Source organism: Ambystoma mexicanum, chromosome 2p (genome assembly GCF_040938575.1).
Source record: "Ambystoma mexicanum isolate Mex_15411 chromosome 2p, UKY_AmexF1_1, whole genome shotgun sequence".
Lineage (NCBI taxonomy): Eukaryota > Metazoa > Chordata > Amphibia > Caudata > Ambystomatidae > Ambystoma > Ambystoma mexicanum.
The window spans coordinates 911,700,829-911,721,734 of NC_090923.1; the positions used below are offsets into that span (position 1 = coordinate 911,700,829).

General features: G+C 49.2%; 1 protein-coding gene across 1 annotated transcript in view; it reads right to left on the reverse strand.

Moving 5' to 3' along the window:
* Positions 1 to 399: 399 nt before the first annotated feature.
* Positions 400 to 20,906, reverse strand: part of CCDC61 (coiled-coil domain containing 61) — a 434,011-nt gene continuing 413,504 nt past the window's right edge. The window contains exons 13-14 of the mRNA XM_069644625.1: positions 3,173 to 3,245; positions 400 to 1,436 (exon numbers count right to left, since the gene is read on the reverse strand). Coding sequence (XP_069500726.1) covers positions 1,342 to 1,436; positions 3,173 to 3,245 — 168 coding nt within the window. The 3' untranslated portion in view covers positions 400 to 1,341. The remainder of the gene's footprint in view (positions 1,437 to 3,172; positions 3,246 to 20,906) is intronic.

A 20,906-nucleotide genomic window follows, 5' to 3' on the forward strand; every position in this document is an offset into this window, starting at 1 on the left:
TTCATACATACAAAAAGGGCATAAGAACGATTTTTTAGGGTGGATTTGAATAAAAGTACTTTTTTACTATATCATACTTACACTTAAAATGCCGTGTGCATTAACGGCTGTTCTTCCTCCATTACTTATGTTTTTAACTGTGATTACTGGGAGTAAATATATTAATTACAGGAAAAGTATTAAATGTATGTTCAGGAAATTTAACTAAGTGTATTAACTTGGCCATTCATTTCCAATTAAATTGTTCATTCATTAGGTCTTGTTGTTCAAAGTTGTTCAAAATATAAGAGCGACCAGTACAAAAAAAGAGCATACTTGTAAAATGTTATTCTCATGTTAATCAGACATTAATATAATCGGTGAAACAAACACGCAGTCTGCAGAGAGGATTAAAACATCTTTTTAACAGAAACGTAATTTATTTTGCATAATCCGTTTATCCTAAGGTCCTCCTGTGCGCATGCAACAAAAATACACATCAATAAATACATAAAAGAAATAACACCCTAGCGACAATGTTGGTAGAAATTATCCAAGACTATGGCCCCAAAAGTAGGAGCCTAATTGTCATTCTGGGTGGATCACAGCATTATTCAATAAAAGCACAATGAGTTTAAAAAAGAAAGTCTCTCTGTAGGATCCGTTGTGTCATGGGGCAGATCATCTGGCAGGGAGATGAACATTAGAGTAATGAGTGGACAGTCCCGAGGTCCTTGGAGGTCTTGCCAATCAATCACCTCTGTGGTTCACAGAGTCTGCTTCACAGCTTCGACTCCTTTGAGCAGAAGTTCAAAAGAGTTCCTAGCCATGCAATCTGCTTCACACTAGGTTAGGTAGGACTAGCTAGGTATGAGAAAAGTTTGTTTTAGGCATCTGATGCCGATTATCTGCCTCCCAATCAGAAAAGTATTTAGATCCACACTGCAATTAAAATATTTGGAACATCCTTTACCTTTAAGCCTTCTCATTCCCGTCAGAAAACCTTCTAATTTTTGGCGTAGTATATGTGATAGAACTTTGAACGGCTGTAGAATTGTTTAGAACAGTCTTAAAATTCCAAAGGAAATGCTGGGCGTTGGCAGAGGGCTGCTCGCCCCAAATTATAGATGCCAGGAGGTAGAACGAAAAACTTGATTTCTTCGAATTGAATTGTTGATATTTAAAGCCCCTCAATCTGGTAAGGGTTCATCAGTCATTTCCATGCTCAAAGATTGTCTTCTCCGCACACTGCAGCCCCCTGGGATAGGCACTGTACATGGCCTCTAAGCCAGAATCCCAGAGAATGTATCCATCCGCTTGCTGTCCTTTTATCCTGAGTGTAATCATTCCTACTCTGCTCGTCTATGTCCTGGTGTCCAGGTTCTTCATGTAGTCCTGAAGGGCTTGCAAGCGTGCATCAATCTCGGATAGATCAGTCGAGGGGTCAAAAAGGTTCTCTGCAGAAAAACAATAGAAGTGGATTTAGTATGTGCAGGCTGTGGTAGGGATCACGAGTCAGCATCAAAAGCTATTGCAATATCAGCAGTGCTGTTGCCTAGTAACAGATTGAGGATTGGTCCCCAGCACCTTGTCCCCACACCTTAAGTGCAGAGCCCTGCAACGGGGACTTTCAGTGATGCTGATTGATTTGGAAAGCCAGCAGCATTAGGCTGCACCATTAATGTGTACAAAGACTATGGATGTTTGGTGTAGAGGGATGTTCCGCTGCTGCTCGACTGTTGGCTCTGCGTATGCCATATATTGACTCCTTTTTCTTGGATGTGGCACCTTGGTTCTGCCTCCACCATCAGGGATTAAAAGAGATGGTAGTTTAGCTGTGGTTTATAGAGTAGAAGAGCTTTGTTAGCTTGACAACAGCTCCCAGGAGCTTCTATTGATCCCCCATGTCAACTGATGTGCTACTAATATACCTACATATGCTATGTGTTTAGGAATGTAAATAATGAAACATTAGGACAAAGCTAGACTATATTTAAAGCATGATGAGGCAATATATTAAGCATAAAAAGTAGGAGTTTGCATCTCATGCCATAGATCGATTTGCTGTACACTGCATATTAGCTCCTTATCTGCCCAAAGATAACTCCTCCTTCACCAGGTGATGCCCAATAAGCAGGAGCGGATTTCAGCTCCTGCCCAAATCACCACCGTAATAGTTTCAGAGGGCCAAGGCTTGTCCATGCAGTGGTATAATATCCCCCCACCAGTGGTATTTAGACCTTACTCTTTTAGAGGAAAGACAATGAGCGCAGGAATATCAGGATGGGAAAGAGATGCTACAAACAAAGGGTGAGATGTAGCAGGGGAAGAATAGTTTGCAATATCATGGTTGCATGTTTGTTCTGCTAGGTGGACTATAGTTTTGCGAAAGGGAGGAGGCGCATATGCCCTAAAGTGTGTGTGAAAATGGGTTGTGTTTAACTGAATCATTAAAGCCCAAGGATTGGTTGAACTCCCCTGCACATTTAACTTTTCACCCCTTCTCTAAAAGCTATGAAGCATCCCACTTTACGTTGGCTATAAACAAACCAGGCTTACAATGTCAGTGGGTCCAGGTCAGTAGTGTCCGAAAGTCTGTTTGTATGCAAGTGGATTGTGGAATTATGGTTCCTAGTAAAATGAACCCTTAAAAACAGTCTTTATCATAATTAACATAGGGGTAACAACTGGTCAGAATCAGGACTAAACTCCATAGGTAAAAGGTGCAATCAGGTATAAAAGAAAGGCTGGCACGCCTAGAAACTATACATATATCCCATGTCTAAAACCTTAAGATTACGAGAGGCAGGCTAGTAGATTACAGTTTCTATCCACCAAAAGATGTCCTCCCACATGGAGGAAGAATGTTAATTTGTGCATTATGGCTGAATACCTTTCCCACACTTACAGGAGACAAACCAAAATCAAGAAGTAATACGCAGGATGCCTGTAGTCGGTACCTGGAAACTATCCAACAAAAAGAAAAAAGCTAAAGTGATGAATGGACCTGCAGACCCCTCCTAGAGCAATGACACTCTCCTGTCATGAAGGTAGTAATCTTTACAAGGAAAATAAACAAATAATGAACATAAAAGCGAAAAATGCTGAAGTTACATTACCAACAACCTATGTGTGATGCTTTTGTGAGCAAAAGATTGAATATCCTTATGTATTACTTCCAAATCCCACTAACCTTTGCCTGTTCTTCTGCCTTTGGTTGGGGTACTTGCCAATCGTTTCCGATGGCCAGATTTGTCTCGTGGCTCCTTAAAATAAAAACAGAGGAAGTTTAACAACAGAACAATGGCAACAATTCTTTCGTATCTGAAGCAATTTGACATCTCAGTGAGGCGACTCCACTATGTGTGGCATTGGGAATGTTTCTGGTAAATGAAAAGTGACAATGGATGAGGAACATGCAAGGGCCGTTTTCCTTGCGTAAGGCTTGAGACTGTGCCTGCAATTACTGTGCTGTGTCCTGGCATATAGGAGATAGGACATAGGAGATTGAGAGGTGCGGTTTAGTGATTCCAGCATAGGGTGTCCAAACCATGAGTGGTTGCTTTAATAACGGGAACTTTTCCACATACTGAGTCTCTTCCTGGAGTATAGTACAGAGCTTCCTGCCTTCTAAAGAAATACATGAGTCCTTGTGAAAGATGCCTCATCTCTGACAACCCATCCAGAACAATAATTTAAAAAAACATTTATGAGATGAATTCCTAGCCTAGCTAGATTCCTCATCTTAGATTTCTTCCAGTGCCAGCTGATCTTCTGAACTATTTTTCAGCCAGCATGGGGCGTAATGTGTGTCCAAGTTGGTTCTGCTCAGCGGCGTGGAAACCCAAACCTCTGGACACAAAGTCATGGGGAATATGTATGGAGTCTGCTTTACCCCATGATCTCAGTTTCACCCTTTCCCAAAAAGTGTTTAACAGCTGAGGGAATGCAGAACATAATGCTGCACAAGCCTTCTTTATGAGGGGTAGGCTTGGTGTGCTATGAGCAATCTGAGGGAGGAAAGACTAATCCATCAGAAAGAACATCGCAAAAGGTAATGCGATGAATCCAACAGCCTTGTCACTGATTCCCTGGAGGGAAGCTTCTCCTATGTGGCCAGGGAAAGGCTGAAGCCACCTGACTGGGGGTAGCTATCTGCGGGAGGACCACGCAAGGGAAGACAAACTCCAGGGAGGCAGAGGGATATTGCATAAAAACAACCCTTCAGATATATCTTTTAGTAATAGCCATGTACCTTTGCAAACACTCAATTATGGCTTATTGTAATGTGGATGGTGAATTCACACGTTTTTCTAGCCAACAAAACTGTGCCTCCCCACTCCCCTTTTCAAATACTGAGAAGAAGAAGAGGGATGCAGTGATGTGGATGACCAGACATGAGAAATCAAAGCTGCGTTTTAGTAGTTGGAGAATGCAAAATAAGACTGGGACATTTCAAATGGAAACAGGTGAACAGCAAGAGAGAGAAGCAGGCAGAGAATCAGCGAGACAGGGAGACGCTGCAGATAACTGGTTTGGATGCTGTTCGGAAGGCCGGGAAGGAGCAGACTGCGGAATGGCGTGAGGAGAGACACGGCGTGCCGAGGAGCAAAACTGGGAGAAGTTTGCTGCATCTCCGTCAACGGCAGCTAGAGCTACCACACACAGATTGAGGGAAAGTGGAAGAAGAGCGGCTCGCAGAACTCACAGTTAGCGAGCGGGCCAAAAGCAAAGCTGTGGGTGAAGCGTGAGGAACACTGAAGCAGCCACAGAAGACCAGTGAGCCTGGACAGAGTGAACGGATCACTGGGGCACTTCAGGGTGAATGCTGCGCACGATACACAGTACGTGAGAGCCCAAGAGAAAGAAGTACAGATGGTATAGTTGATATCAATACGAATATTGTTAAGAGCCCAAGGAAGGACAGCAAAATTGATATGATCATTAATAAGAGCCACATTGTTAAGAGCCAAAGCAAGAGAAGTAAAACTGACACGCACATTGTCAAGAAGGGGTTGGTGACCCAGCATATGAAAAGGATTGTTTTTTGGATACAACAGAGACTGAATGAAAGGTGGAAAAAGTCCTGGCAGGATAGAGAACAAGGCAATGTGCATGTCTGGGATCCGCACCTAAGAAAGAAAGTTGTAACTCTCTGGCAGGCGAGTAAACCAGGGGCAAGAAGGATAGTAAGAGAAATAAGGGGTTGAAATCCCAATCTGAAAATGGACCCATACCCCTTTCTGAAGAGAAACCAATAAAACTGCAATATCCTAGCAGGAGAGTACATCAGGGAAAGGGAAAAGACTGCTAAATCCAGGAGTCAACACTCTTCTGTGAAGTTGTGAAAACAGTAACAAGAGAGTTGTGTGCTTCAAGGTGGTTCAAGGGAAAGGCATTCCCCCTTGAACAAACCATTCAAGAGAACTGTGTGCATTCAAGAGAACTGTGTGCTTTCAAGTGGATTGTGTACTTTAAGGGAATTCAAGGGAAGAACACTTCCCCCTTGAACAAAACTGGAACTTTAACAAAGTGACATTTGGGCCACTAGAGGAAATCTAGGGTAAGGGAAGACCCCTTGACTAGTGGAACGCTGTTCTTTTTGTTAGGTGCACCATAGAACTTTATGTCGGTAACTTTGGCAAAGTTACAAGAGTTTAGTTACAGCAATCCCCAAATGCACATTATATTAAGTTCAGCATTTAAGGGTTAGTTTAGGGATTTTGGACACAGGACGCTTTGTGGTTTAACATTCTTATACAGACGTTCCTTAGTTTTATTTAGGTAGGGAACACCTCTTAGAATTAGGGACGGATTGGATTTCTCCAACCCGTTATCTTTTATGCCAAATAAAAGTCACACTCAAGGTGCCACTGTGTCTGTGTCTTACTCTTAAACCATTACATTAAGTAATTTGTTCTTCTAATGGATTCCTTCTTCCTACAGATCCATCTTCTTAGATAGAATCCCAAAGCAGAATAAAACCCGGTGGGAGGAGGAAGGAACAAGTTACTTACCTGTAACTGTTGTTCTCCAGCATGGGTCTGGCATGGATTCACATGCTCATGAATATTCCCTGTCGTCAGGCTGGGAATCCTCGGTAAAGAAAAATCAGTATTAGTTTTGTTTCTGATCCGTCTTTCGTAGTAGTAACCAATCACTGATCTCTGCGTCATACTGACCACAGCCAATGACTGCCATCTCCCTAAGCCCCGCCTCTGGCAGCCATCTTCAGATTTGATAGCAGCACGTGAAGTGGCAGTATGACCAAGTGAAGAGCCGCAGAGGGGTAGGCGGGAGGGTTCGCATGTGAATCCATGCCAGACCCATGCTGGAGAACAAAAGTTACAGGTAAGTAACTTGTTCCTTCTCCAGCATGGGGTCTGGCATGGATTCACATGCTCATGAATAAAAGAATACACAGCAGTACACACATGCAGAACCACGGGAGGTGGAAAAAGGCTCAAAATTAAGCATTACATCCAAAACTCAACATTAAGCAATTCTTACCTCCTCACCAGGCTCACCTTAGGCAAACAGGTTGCGCAGCACTGCTTGGCCGACCCTGGACTCCTCCCTGGAATCCCGATCGACGCAGTAGAATTTCGTGAAGGTGTGCGTCGACCTCCACGTAGCAGCCCTGCAGATGTCCAGCAAGGGCACACCAAATAGGAACACCGTGGTAGCTGCAATCGCTCTGGTGGAATGGGCTCTCGGACGGCCAGGCAGCGGTTGGTTTGCCAACCGATGACAGTACATGATACAGCCGGAGAGCCATCTGGAAATGGAAGCCTTCGAGAGAGCCTTCCCCTGATGGACAGGTCCAAAGTTCACAAAAAGTTGTGATGTCTTCTGTAAACTCTTCGTGAGGTCCACATCCAGCGAGTGCAAAGTCCTTTCAGCCGGCGACAAAGGCGACAGGAAGAAAACAGGCAACACCAAGGGTTCGTTGAGGTGGAAGTCCGACGGCACCTTGGGCATGAAGGAGGGGTGCGTCCGGACCACTACCCTCGTGTCGTGAGAAGTCAAGTACGGGGGCTTGCAGGAAAGGGCATGGATCTCTCCCACCCGTCGTGCGGAGGTGATGGCCACAAGAAACGCTGTTTTCCACGACAAGAACTTCAACGGAGCTGAGTGCAGAGGCTCGAACGGAGGTCCCATGAGCTTGGTCAGCACCACGTTGAGCTCCAACGCCGGGGCCTTCACTGGTGGGAACGATCTGAACAGTCCCTTCATGAATTCTTTCACCAGACGATGAGACCACAAAGACGTCCGTCCCGTGGTTCTGGTGTATCGGGAGATCGCAGCAAGATGAATCTTGATGGAAGCGTGCGCCAGTCCAGCCTTGGCCAGCGTCAGCAGGTACGGCAGTACTTGAGGAGCCGTAATCCGTAGATGGTTAATCTTCTGTGCGTGGCACCAGACAGAGAACATCTTCCATTTGTGTCCGTAGCATTTAAGAGTTGAGGATGCCCTGGCCTTTGCAAGAACTTCTCTGCAGTCGGCCGGTATGTCGTAGCCTCCAAACTAACGTTGCAGGAGCCAGGCCTGCAAGTTCAGCGACTTCGGGTCGTGATGGAGAATGGTGCCTCCTTCCCTGGAGAGAAGATCCACGTCCACCAGCAGCTTGATTGACGGGGACGCTGACAAGTCCAGAAGGTCCGGGAACCATATCTGCCTCGGCCATGCAGGTGCGACGAGGATCATCCTGCACCGTGACCTCTTGAGCTGGTTGATGAGCTGGATCAGCAGTGGCAAGGGGGGGGAACGCATATAGGAACAGGCCCTCCCAGGGGAACGAGAAAGCATCGCCCATGCCCCTCGGCTGGGGAAACCTGCTGGCGAACCTCCGGCACTTGGAGTTCGTCGCCGTCGCGACCAGATCGATCTGGGGTGTGCCCCACAGTCGGAAGAGGCGGTCCACTAGATCCTGTCGTAGTTCCCACTCGTGGCACGAGCGCAGCTCTCTGCTGAGCGAGTCGGCAATGGTGTTTTTTATTCCTGCCAGATGAAACGGCACCAGAAACATCCCTTGGGCGACGGCCCAATGCCACAGATCCTACGCCTCCTTGGACAGGGCTGGGGATCTAGTACCGCCCTGCTTCCTGATGTATAACATGGTGGTGGTGTTGTCGGTGAAGATCCTCACCACCTTGCCCTTGAGGGACGGAAGAAAGGACCTGAGGGCCCAAAACACTGCACGGAGTTCCAGGACGTTGATATGGAGGGACTCCTCCGTCGGCAGCCAAAGGCCCCTCGCGTGCAGATTTTCGGTGTGCGCTCCCCACCCTTCCAGGGAGGCATCCGTGGTCACTGTCTTCTGGTGGCCTGGGGTCTGGAAGTCCATGCCTGCCGTCAGATGCGCGCGGGTGCCCCACCACCAGATCGCTCGTCGGAAGCTCTCGTCGAGTGTGATCCTGTCCTCGAAGCTGCCAGTCGTCTGGATCCAGCGAGCGTCCAGGTACTCCTGTAACGGGCGCATCCGAAGCCTGAACAGGCGGATGAGATAAATGGAAGAAGACATCATTCCGAGGAGGGACTTGATGGACCTCACCCTGGCCGCGTCCACAACCAGCATCCGCTGCACCTTGCCCAAGATGGCCCTCGTCCTTTCCTCCGACGGAGAGGCCAGAAGCGCCACTGTGTCGAGCTTCGCTCCCAGAAACAGTGCGTCTTGCGCGAGCACCAGGTGGGACTTGGCGTAGTTTATGGAGAATCCCAGGTCCGTGAGTAGTTGGACGGTCCTCGCCGTGTGCTCCGCGGCAAGCTCCATTGTCTTTGCTCGGATGAGCCAGTCGTCCAGGTAGGGGTAGACGTGGATCCCCTCCAGGCGCAGCCGCGCCGCCACCGGTGCGAGGCACTTGGTGAACACCCTGGGTGCCGACCTCAATCCGAAGGGAAGGGCTCTGAATTGGTAGTGACGCCCTTGGACCATGAATCTGAGAAACTTTCAGTGTCCCTTTAGGATGGGGATATGGAAGTAGGTATCCTCCAAATCCAACGACGACAGGAAATCGCCCTCCTCCAGTTAACCCAGGACGTGCTGGAGGGTGACCATCCGGAACTTCTGTGCCTTGATGAATTTGTTCAGTCGTCGTAGTTCCAGGATGGGACGCCATCCTCCCGTCTTCTTCTTCACGAGGAAGTATCTTGAGTAAACTCCGGAGCCTCTTTGGGACGAGCTCGATGGCGCCTTTCTTGAGCATCGCTTTTACCTCCAAGAGAAGTTGAGGGACGTGATGTTCCTTCCTGGCCACGGGGGCGACGCGCGGGCACTTCTTTAGAAACTCGAGCGCGTGACCCTGGGCTAGGGCGTCCAGCACCCAACGGTCAGTGGAGATGGACTCCCACACGCTGACGAAGCTCGCCAGCCGGCCTCCCACCGGGGTGCTTCGGTGGGGGCCCGACCCCACGGCCGGTTCAGTCCTGCTTCGACGAGGCTTTGCTGCCTTGTACTCCTTGGCGACGACGGCGGGGTCCACCCGACTTGCCTCGTTGTCAGGAAAGGAAGAAGGCGATGGATATGGCAGGGGAAATGTGCACAAAATACACAGTAAACAACCTTGAATATAACAACGTGCATTCAATACCCAAGACTCGTGTAAACCACTATATGAAAAGGAATGTAGGGTAAGCACTTAGAGCCTCCTTATGACTGAAAGGAAAGTCGGCAAACTCCTTACCCACTATGCCATTACAGATACTGACAGCGCTAAGCCCACGTAGAGGGCAAGCAGGGACAGAATCTGTAAGCTGACACTCTAGACGGTACTGAATAAAGAATTTGGAAACAGTACTCACAAGGACCGGAATGACCACATGAATGCCAGTACTCACGAAGACCGGAAAGACCACTTGGATGTCCGTATTCACGAGGACCGGAAAGACCACTCAAAAGTCAGTACTAACCCACAACCCTGTAAATCAAACAAGAACCCAGAAGGCAGTAAAGGCAAAGAGTGAGGATGACTAAATACCTAAGCCCAAGTCAAGAGGCAAGAAGGAATAGTACAGTGTGGAAAACAAAAGATAATCACACAGGAGCTAGTTACAACAGCTTCCCACACCTAACAATAAAATAGGAAATAAATGTAAAAGTGTAAAGGAAAACATGGCATGGATCCCAATAGAAGGCAAGGATCAGGAGCAGTGAAAACGATATCAAAAGGGAAACTGTCCCACCCATCCAAGGTGAAAAGGCAGGAAACTAAACCTGTAAAGGAAAGATTAATGCAACAAGTCTTTCAGTAGCAAAGGACGATTTCTAGGAAACAGTGAACACAGGCAATTGGGCTACAGCAAAAGGAAAGCTCAGAGAAAGGCTGCCTGCAGACAGAGAAAGGGAGAAAGGGATTTCCAAACGGTAGAAATCAATTAGGCATACAAATACGAAATCCAGGACAAGGAACAAGAAACTCTAACTAGAAACTGGGCACAAAAACTAGGAACCAGGAACAAGGGACCAGTCAAGACAGGAACGCTGCAACAATGACCAGCGCTGGACTGAAGCAGACTGAGGCTTTTAAAGCTGCTTAACGAGCACACCCCTCAGGCGTGTCGCCTGCTGCACCTGCAGCCACAGGTGTTGCCTATCCTCCACCCAGCCTTGTCCTGCAAGGGAGGAGGTGAGGCAGTGAGCCAGGCATTCTGGGAAGCATAGTCATTTGATTAAAGCAGCAGTAGCATGCTGGCTGCCAAAAACCTGGAATGGATCCGGAAGGGAAGTAATTTGGGAAATAAGGTTTTAGCGCTCCCAATTCATCAGGACACTGTGGCATAAGGTTCGGAGGAAATGTCCAGTAGGGAAGAAACCCCAAAACATGCCCCCAAGTGGCGGGAACGGGAGCGAAGGGAGCGAGTCGTGACAGTCGTCCCCTGTAGGCTTCCTATGACGACGAACGGGCCGCTTGACGATAGGTGGAAAATCCGCCGCCGGAACCTTTGGAGGCACCCTGCTTGCCTCCGCCGCTCCGAAAGGGCGGCCGTCGTTGCTGGAGAACACCAAGAGCCCGGGCCGTCTCCGTCTTGATGGCTTGTAGGGAATCGTCCACTGTTTTCCAAAACAGGTTGCTCCTGTCGAACGGCATGTCCAAGACTCTGGTCTGCACGTCCTGACGGAAGTCAGTTGCCTTGAGCCATCCACGCCGTCTAAGGCACACGCCGTTGCCCAACTTGCGAAATCCAGTGTCAGCGATGTCCGTCGCTATCGTAATGGTGTGGTCCGACGCCACTTCTCCTTCCTGCAAGATCTCTAGGGCCTCCGCCCTCTTGTCGTCTGGTAAGAAGTCCAGCAGGGGGGCGATTTTGTACCACAACTCCCTGTCGTAGCGGGCTACGATAGCCAAGGCGTTGGCAGCCTTAATCGTCGTCGCCGCCGATGAGAGGACTCTGCGTCCCATCGCGTCCAATTTCTTTCCCTCGCCGTCCGGCGGGGAGGTTGACGTAGAGGCCGAGGCCCCCCCCCCTGCTTTCTTCCTGGCTGCCGCGGAGACGACCGAGTCCGGGGTCGGCTGTGCCCGAAGGCACAAAGGGCCCGCATCCGGGACCCGGTACTTCTTCTCGTACCGATCCCTCCTTGCAGGCGTCGTGGATGGGTTCTTGAGGAGGGCAACACCCTCATCCCAGATATCGTCCAGTAGAGGTACAGCGAGGACCGTCTTCCTCTTGGTCTCACGCCGTTGATAAAGGAAACCTTCCTTCTCTTCCGGGCAGAGCTGGAAAAGCTCGGATGCCCTGGCGATCATGGCATGAAACGATCCAATCTCGTCGGGCGGGGAATCCCGGGGAGGAGGTGACGACGGGAGATCCTCGTCGTAAACCTCGTCGTCTGTGCCCGTCGCAGCCGTGTCGGTCCCCGTATCATCCCCACGGGTCGTGGACGGGGAGGAGGGCTGAGCAGGGCGCGATGGTTGAAAAGGAGGTGGAGGATGAATCCTTCTTCTCTTAGGAGGAGGGCTCCCAGAAGGGCCTGGCTCCGGGTCCCCCATCGGGAGAGGTTCCTCCGTTGGTGGTAACGGCAATCTCGTCCTTATCTCCGAGCATAAGGACTGTATAGCCAACAAAATGGCCGCCGAGTTGTCTTGCGGCACTGGTTGAGGGGAGTCCGACGAGCGGTGAGGAGCCCCGTCGGCACCCTCGATGTTCTCGTCGTCTCCTACGTCGGGGTCCCTCCCGACGGGCTGGTCTTCTTCCACGCCAATGCCGTGGCTCAAGACTTCGATCAGCTCCTCCTCAGAGGTTGAGGCCGAATCCACGACTACCTCCTGCCCCCCCCTTTTTCTTCTCCGTCGGAGGTGTCATGGGGGTCCTGTCGATGGGCATGAAAGAGGACTCCCTCCACGGTGGCAGGGAGACTCTGGGCCCCAAGGTCGCCACCACTGGTGTAGCCTCCACAGGCTGAGCCAGGGCCGCCGCAACTGTCTCGATAGAGGCCTTGGCCGGGTGGATTAAGGCTTTCACCACCTTAGGTGCGCTCACCGCCTTCTCCTTGGGGGGAGGGTCACTGCCTCGCTCCCCCTCCGATGGGGCCTTCGAGCTCGACCGGGGTCTCTCCAGGAGCTTTGCCGGGTGCTAGGCCTTCCTCTTACCCGAGCCAGAGTGTTGGCTCGTGGTTGATGGCGCCGGGGAGGATGCGCCGTGCCTGGCGCCTGTAGAGCCTGACCGTTCGGTGCTCCCGGTGCCAGCGGACTCACGGTGCTTGGCCTTCTGTTGGACCCCCGTCGCCGGGGCGGCCTCAAAGGTCTTAGAAGACCGCTCGGACTTCTTCTTCTTCTTCTTCTCGCCTGACGGGCTCTTCCCCCTCCAGCCAGTTGGCGAGACGCAGATGGCGGTCCTTCATGGTCCGCTCCGACATATTGCCGCAAAACGCACAGTCCTTCTCCACGTGCATCTTGTCCTCATGCAGACAGTAGAGGCAAAGGGAGTGTTCGTTCTCCTTAAAGACATTCTGAAGCTGGCATCCAGGGCAGACCCTGAACAGCTTTCCGGGCGTCGAGCTTCCCTTCTCCTGGGCCATGATCGAGATGGGCCTGAGAAACTTCTGGAGTCCTCCAAAAGCGTGGCTTGACGAAATCTTCACCCTTGAGGGGCGTAGAAGAATCCGACACGGGTCCCCGTTGATCGGATAAACGGTGGAGCTTGAGGCTCTTTTGACCGGAAAAGAGAAAATGTTCCTAAGAAAAAAGCGCGAAAAAAGCACTAAAGCTTTAGGGCAATAGCACGAGGATCCCAACACTTGAACGTGCGGTAAAAATCTGAAGATGGCTGCCAGAGGCGGGGCTTAGGGAGATGGCAGTCATTGGCTGTGGTCAGTATGACGCAGAGATCAGTGATTGGTTACTACTACGAAAGACAGATCAGAAACGGAACTGATACTGATTTTTCTCTACCGAGGATTCCCAGCCTGACAACAGGGAATATTCATGAGCATGTGAATCCATGCCAGACCCCATGCTGGAGAAAGGGAGAACCATCACCTGAACCAGGAAACCCTGGAGTACCATATGACCAAAAAGAGAAATCGGACCAGAAAGAGTACAAGAAAAAGTGTTGGGTAAATTTGCACAGGGAAGCCACGTAGCTGACAGATGTTGAGAGCGGGACCTCTCTCTGCAGAACAGATGTAGGCATCAGGTGCATGTTGAATGGCCTCGCGAAACTGTTTGGAAACTTTTTCCTTGCCAGGTTGTAACATTCAGAAATGTCAAGAACAATCCACCTCAACAGTGTTTGCAAAATGCCACCCCTTTGAGGGCCCCAACAAAAGCAGCAAGCCACTGGTCGTCCTTCTAGATGTGTCTCGTCCGAAAAACATAGTATCTGAGATGTGTCTTGGGATCCAGATGGGGAAACCTCACCACTACCTTAGATAAGAGAAATGGAAGAAAACTGCCAAGTGATTTTTTTGGGAAGGCTGAAAGTCTTGCATGACCGTAAGCATAAAGGTTGGTGTCGCCCTCAAAGTAAACTTTTTCTTAGAAAACGCCATCTATGGATGCTTAGCTGACAAAGCCTCGAGTTTGCTCAACTCTAAAGTGAAAGCGATAACAACCACTTTAAGTGCAAACAGTCTCAGCAAACCTGACTGTAAAGGCTCAAACGGAGTCACCATGAGGAAAGAAAAAGCCAGATTCAAATTCCATGCAAGTACAAAACTCATGTGCAGAAACATATTCAACAGGTCTATTAAAAACTACATAACAGTTGGAAAGAGAACAACAAGTCCTGGTCAGGGGTTCTCTTGAAGATCAAAATGGCAAACAAATACTGCTTCAAAGTACCAAATTGGAGGCTTAGCTGAGCAAATGAAAGTGGAAAGTTCAAAATCCAAAGCTGTCGGCAGATCAGGGGATCCACACACTTATCTTAACCCCAAGCCGAAAACATCCACCATTTGCAAGCAAGGTTGGACTTGGTGTGAGACTTCCTGGCAGAAAGAAGTTTCCTCAGTGCAAACAGATCACACTCCTTGTACCTCAACCTCTCAATGTTGAGGCTTTGCATATTCAGATGAAGAATTAAACACTGACTGAAAGATTAGCCCCCCACCCCATCAATGGAAGGTGCAGAGAGGGACAGCTGGCCAGGTGCAGAAGTACCTGGTACCTTCAAGCCCAATCCAGAGCACTCAGAATCATGATGGAACTGAACTTCTGCAACCTCGTACAGCTAATGGAATGCCAGCAATCGGTGGGAAAGCATAGAGGAGAGTGACATTCCAATCAATGCAACCCCAATTACCACTCTCAGGGGAAACTCCCTAGAGCAAAGTGGTCTACTTGAGGGGTCCCGCAGAGACCGAAGATCTCACCAAGACCTCCCCAGGCAAAGATCCCATTTGTGGGTGACTGCTGCCTACTTCCTCAAGCCATCCCTACCATGTTCTCTGTTGCAGCCACATGGATTGCTGACAGGTTTTGCACTCAAACCTACAGCCACATTGCTTCCATGCACAAGGGAAGTCCACATGACTACTTGTTGAGGTAGTGCATAGCAAAAGTGTTGTCCATCAGGACCAGGACACAGTTTCCCTGTACAGAGGTAATGAAGGCCACCATGGCCCATGGCCAACCTAACTGCTCACAATTCTAGCAGACTGATGCAACACTTCACCTTCACTGGGGCCCAAAGCATGCTCCATTTAAGGTCATTGAAATAAGTTTCCCAATCCTTCATGTGGGTGTCCATGACCATGGTCAGTTGAGGCCAAGGCTGCTGTAGAGGCTCTGCCCTCAGTACATTGCCTTGTCAGGCCGACCACAATAGATAATTTGATATTCTGCACAAGACCCAAAGGTGGTCTGTCATGCTGCTGAGAACCAAAAACACTGACAATGCAGTAGCCACTGGAGTGCCCTCATGCACCAGCAGGCCTTGAGTACTATAAAGATGCACCCCCAGAGTTGAAGCAAGGCTGAGGTTGGGACTTAATCCTGATTTTGGAAGAGTTAGACCATCAAGTTTAGTGGGAAGCCTAAGCTATGAGGAGGTGGCAAGTCACCAAATCTAAGGTGTGGGCTCAGATGAGGCAGTTGTCTAGAAAGGGGAAAATGGGGACCTTGTGCCACACCGTAAACCAGCACCCACCCATAAGATGCTGGGTCACCGCTGCTAAAAGCTTGGTGAAGACCTTCGGAGTCTGACAGAAGGAGAAAGTGCAGAGCCCTGAATTGGTAATGTATGGTCCCAACTAAAAACTCAGGTACTTTGCGCGCCTCTGGTAGATAGGCACATGATGAGCCAGTCCTGCATTTCGGGGGCCTGGAGGATCTGGGGGAGTGTGGCCATTTTGAATTTGATCTTGGATAGGAATCAATTCAAAAGCTGCAAATCCAAGGTGGCATTCTTTGGCTGCAAAACATGCAGGAAAGTACCAACCTCCACTATATAAACACAATAAACATAACATATCACCTCTGTCCATGGTAGGCAAAAGCTCTATGGCTGCTAGGAGTGTACAAACCTCTACCAATAGAAGGTGATCCAGGGGAGGAAAAGGTCCAGAGGGAGCGTCGTTTGGTGGATATTGTAGAAAATGAAAACAAAATCCCTGCAACACAACCTACAAGGCTCAAGAATCGGAGTTACTGTGCTGCCCGACATAAAATGCAGGGACAATTCGTCCCTCTCCACCCCCAGAGGAGAGGAATCAATAGTTCTCACTAATATGGTGTTGCACCTGGTGCAGCTGTGGACACGACAGCAGCAGTGACCTGGCTTCTCAGACCCCTTCTACAAATGCTCTGATGAAGGGCGTGCCTCCGAGGATATTTGGCTGAAGCCACATTACCCCCCAGTACGTAAAGGAGGTGTTGGGATGAAATGAATATCCTTTGAAGGATGCAGACGATAAGATCACAGGCGCTTGTAAAGCTGATCCTAGGGATTTGGGCCTGGCTTTTGATGCCTTAAATAGCTTCAACAATTCATCAGCTTTAAAGGCAAATACGTTGTTTTCATCCAAGGGCATATCAAGTAGCGTTGCCTGCACATCAGGTGAAAAACACCGAAACCCTCAACCGTTGGTGTCTGTGAAGCACAGTTCCCATTCAGATGGACGTTGTAATGAAGTACATTGTGTCCAGGAAAACTTTTAAAGATTGTTTCACAGATTCTTTACTGTTTTCAAGAAGAACATGAATTCCCCTGAATGCAAATTGCCAAAACCCTATACATTTTGCCTAGGCATGCCCGCATTGATCGACCACAGAGCTAGGCTGATACTGATATTTTATTTATATTGCGCTTGTACACAAGTGTTACAGAGCGCGACAAGGCAAGGGAGGGGAACAAGGGAGAACAAAAACAACGATCTTACTAGGCCCAGTGACATTGAGAATGCACAAGTGCATGGGAGAGGGGAAAAGTGCATGGAAGGGGAGGGTAGGTGGAAAGTGCGGATCAAAGCAGCAAACGGATAGATAATAAATAATAAAGGACACAAACAGTGGTAGTGCAGCTAGCAAGTGGCAAGTGCTGGGTTAAGGCAGCAGACGGGGCATGTCTGACAAGTGCAGGTAGAAAAAGGGGGTGGGGCTGCATGGATACAGATAAAGACCCCAGCGCCAGGGGTTGCCCGGAGGTAGTGATATGACATGATAGTTTATTTATATAGCACCTATACACAATGTGTTTCAAGGCGCAGGAGGGTGGCAGGGTGAGCAGGTACCTGGGCCCGGAAGACAGAGGGTAGGCCAGGTGCACTGTGCCGAGGAGAACAGGTCAGCAGGGAAGGGGAGCGGGGGAGGGGAAGGCTGAAGCAAAGAGGAAGGTCTTGAGGTGCTTCCGGAACCGGAGATGGTTCTCCTCAAGTTTCAGACTGGCAAGGAGGCTGGTCCAGAGCGAGGCCCCAGCCGAAGATGAGATCTACCCCAGCTCGCTTTGTTGAGAAACGACTGACCCTGAGGGAATTGGATGTAGAGGAGTGAAGAGCTTGAGAGGAGGTATTTGCGGAGGGATAGCTAAAGGTATTTTGGACACAAGCCCCAGAAAGCCTTGTGGACAATGCATAGGGTTTTGAATTTAATCGTTGCATCCACTGGGAGCCAATGGAGAGATTTCAGAGTTGGAGAGATACAATCCCAGGGCTTGAGGCCAAGGACAAGTCTTGCAGTCACAGGCTGCCCTGTGCAAAGACTTTAAGGCCCATGGCATTGAGTTTTTTTACTCGGTCTTGTGGGGAGCGAGGGAAAGTAATGAACTTTGACCCCACAAAAGAGGCTTGCATGACTCAGGATTGAGGGTGGTAGGCACAAACCATGGGGTTAAGGAGAAGGGTAATGTTTTTCTTTATCAAGTCCGTGTCTACGGACCGGATTAAAACTGGATTTTTCTCAAAATACCATAAATGGATCTGCATCAGACAGTGTGACGAATCTGATGGAGTCGTCACTGGTTCCCTGGATGGGCAGAAGCTACCCGACTCCGACCCTGGTGGTGGCTATCTGCGGGAGGACCACATGGTAGGGAGAGCACCCTCATGGAAATAGGGGCGACTCAACAGAAGAGACATGGTAAAACTCCCCATCTATAAGGAATAAAGACATCCATTTATGGCATTCTGTAAGATAGAACATCCTGGTGAAGGTAACAATCCCCCATACATATCCTTATGAGAAGATGGGACAAGGAGGAGGAATCGAGCAATGAAGATTACCAGGAACGCAAAGAACAGTGTACACATACTAGTTGCTGGGAGCACGTAACCACTGCCGGGAGATTCAAAACCGGCAGTGAAAAACCAAGATGGAGAGAAGGAGAATTCATTCCAGACGCCAGTCAGGATGCGAAAAGGAAGCAGACGGTCTTGCTGAGTGGTAGCAAATCTGGAGATGCCGTCCGGAGCTGGCCCGAGGGAGGAGCATTCCCATTGCAGCACCATGACCAGGGAAGGCTGCTGTAAGGAGGCAGATGTGAAGCGGAGGCCCATGTTCGACCAGCGCCTCAGTCCAAGCTGATGGCAGGAGGCAGACAGAACCGGTGGATGCAAAGCAAGACAAAGCGTCCAAAGAAAGCCGGTGAGCCCACGAAGAAGGGTTGACAAGCCGCAGCGCTTTGTCCGGTCAACCGCATACCGGAAAGAGTATCAAATAGAAGCTGGGGGAAGCTCGAAAAGGGAGAAAGGAACTGTGGCACCGTGTGTAAAGGTCCAAGACCTGTACAGACAAGAGACTGAGAACCATTGTATGATTGGAAAGCAAGTTGAAGCTAAAGCCAATATACTTGGGAACGTGGATAGAAGAACAAGTTACTTACCAACTGGTAACATTCTTTCGACGGGATGTTCCTCCAACGGATTCCTCATCTTAGATATTCATGTCCAGCTTTAGCTGTTTCGGAAAACATTTCTCGGCAGAGGGAGCCGTGTGTCGATGGCATTGTGTCGAGGTCCATCGAAGGCCTCCGTCGAGGGTGACGTCATTGGGTATACAAGATGGCCTCAGTTCTGTTTTTCCCCTCTTGCTCATGATGATAGTCAGTGTAGATCGGCCTTGCAAGAGCTGAAGTAGCGATAACCTTGGAAATTCTAAAGAGGGGTAGAGGCTGGGAGGGCGATGAGGAATAAGTTGGAGGAACATCCAGTCGAAAGAACGTTACCAGTTGGTAAGTAACTTGTTCTTCGAATGGATTGTGTCCTCCAACGTATTACTCATCTTAGATAGATTCCCAAAGCGATGCAAGAATTTGGAGTAGAATTTTTTTTTCTTTTCACTGCTGAATATAGTATTGCCTTACCAAAGGCAAGTTCATTTGAGTGGGAAGCGTCTAAACTGTAAAACTTTGTTAAAGTATGTTTTGAGGACCAATCCGCTGCATCACAGATAGACTTAACTGGGACAACCCTTTGAAGGGCTGTCGAAGAGGCTATACCTCTGGCAGACTGGGCCCTCACGCCTTCCGGCGGGTACTTGCCACCCAATCTGTAGCATTCAGTAATGCAAAGTACAATACATCTAGACAAGGTCTGTTTAGACACTGCTTGACCCAATTTCCTTCCAGTGTAGCCAACAAAAAGTTGATCATCAACTCTGAACTTGGAGAGCCTAGAAATTTAAAAGCTTAGCGCTCTGCTAGGGTCCAACCTGTGTAGTCTTTCCTCCTCCTTACCGGGATGCGGGGGAGGATAGAAAGCCGGTAGAAGGACTTTCTGATTCAGATGAGAATCAGACACAACTTTAGGCAAAAAGGAGGGTTTAACCTTTAAAACAACCAGGTCTTTGTGGAACACAGTATAGGGTGGCCTGGAAGATAGTGCCTGCAACTCACTCACTCTTCGTGCAGATCACTGGCGTAACAGGGGCCCCCCGCAGCCCCTGCGCTGCGGGGGGGGGCCCCGCCAGCAAATGTCCTGGGAGGGGCCCCCCTGGAGAAAAATAAATTCCCAAAAAACATTTTTTTTCTTTTTCAATTTACTCTGCCTTCATAAAGAAATGATTTCTGTAGCAGAAATCATTTCTTTATGAAGGCAGTGACTACAAAAAAGAAAAGTTCTTTTTGAAGTCTGAGGGATCTGCCCCCCCATGGCATGGAAGACCCTAGGCTGAAGGCCTCCATGTCATGGGGTGGGGGCAGCCCTATAACTTAAAAAAGAAATCGTTTATTTTTGAAATCACTCTGCCTTCCCAAAGAAATTATTGCCGTTATGGTTCGGTCCAGAGTGACTTCATAAAGAAACAATGGGCCTCATTACGGGTTTGGCGGTAACCGTGCAGGTGCTACCGGCAGGTTGCCGCCGGACCCATAATGATTTACCGGTGCCGACTTCCCGGGAACACGGGGGGATTACAAGCCCGGTGGTCCGGGAAATCAGGCGCTGGCAAATGGTAAGTCCCCATTTCCATTGGACTCTATGGGAATGGGGTCCACAGAAGCACCAGCACCGTTAATAACAGTGCCGGTGCTTCCATGAAAACTCTGCGGGTGGGTGCCGTTCTGCCTGGCAGGTCTGGTGTGACCTGGATGGCAACCGCCCGCAGAGCTGTAATATGCCGGTCCGGAAACAATGGTCCCGGTAAGCTTACCGGCACCGTTGTTTCCGGACCGGCATAGTTATAATGAGGCCCAATTTTTTGGGAAGTATTAGGGATCCCCTCAACCCCATGACACGTGTGCGTGCGTGTGTGTGTGTGTGTGTATGGTGAAAGGGTGCACATTTAAATGTATGGATAGCTGGGTGTGCGTGTGTGTGTGTACATGGTGAATGGTGTGTGTGTGCTTGCATTCAGGGGCACAACAAAACCTACATTTCAGGGGGCTAACCCTTCAAATGTTGGGAGAGGCGCCAACTTCATGGGCGGTGAGGGAGGGGCAAACTTATTTGTTTGGGGCATTTCATTTCTTTACACATTTTAATGAGACCATTCTAGTGCAGCTTCAATGTTACAAGCAGTTAACACTCTCATTTAAGGTTGAAAGCACCCACTTATGGA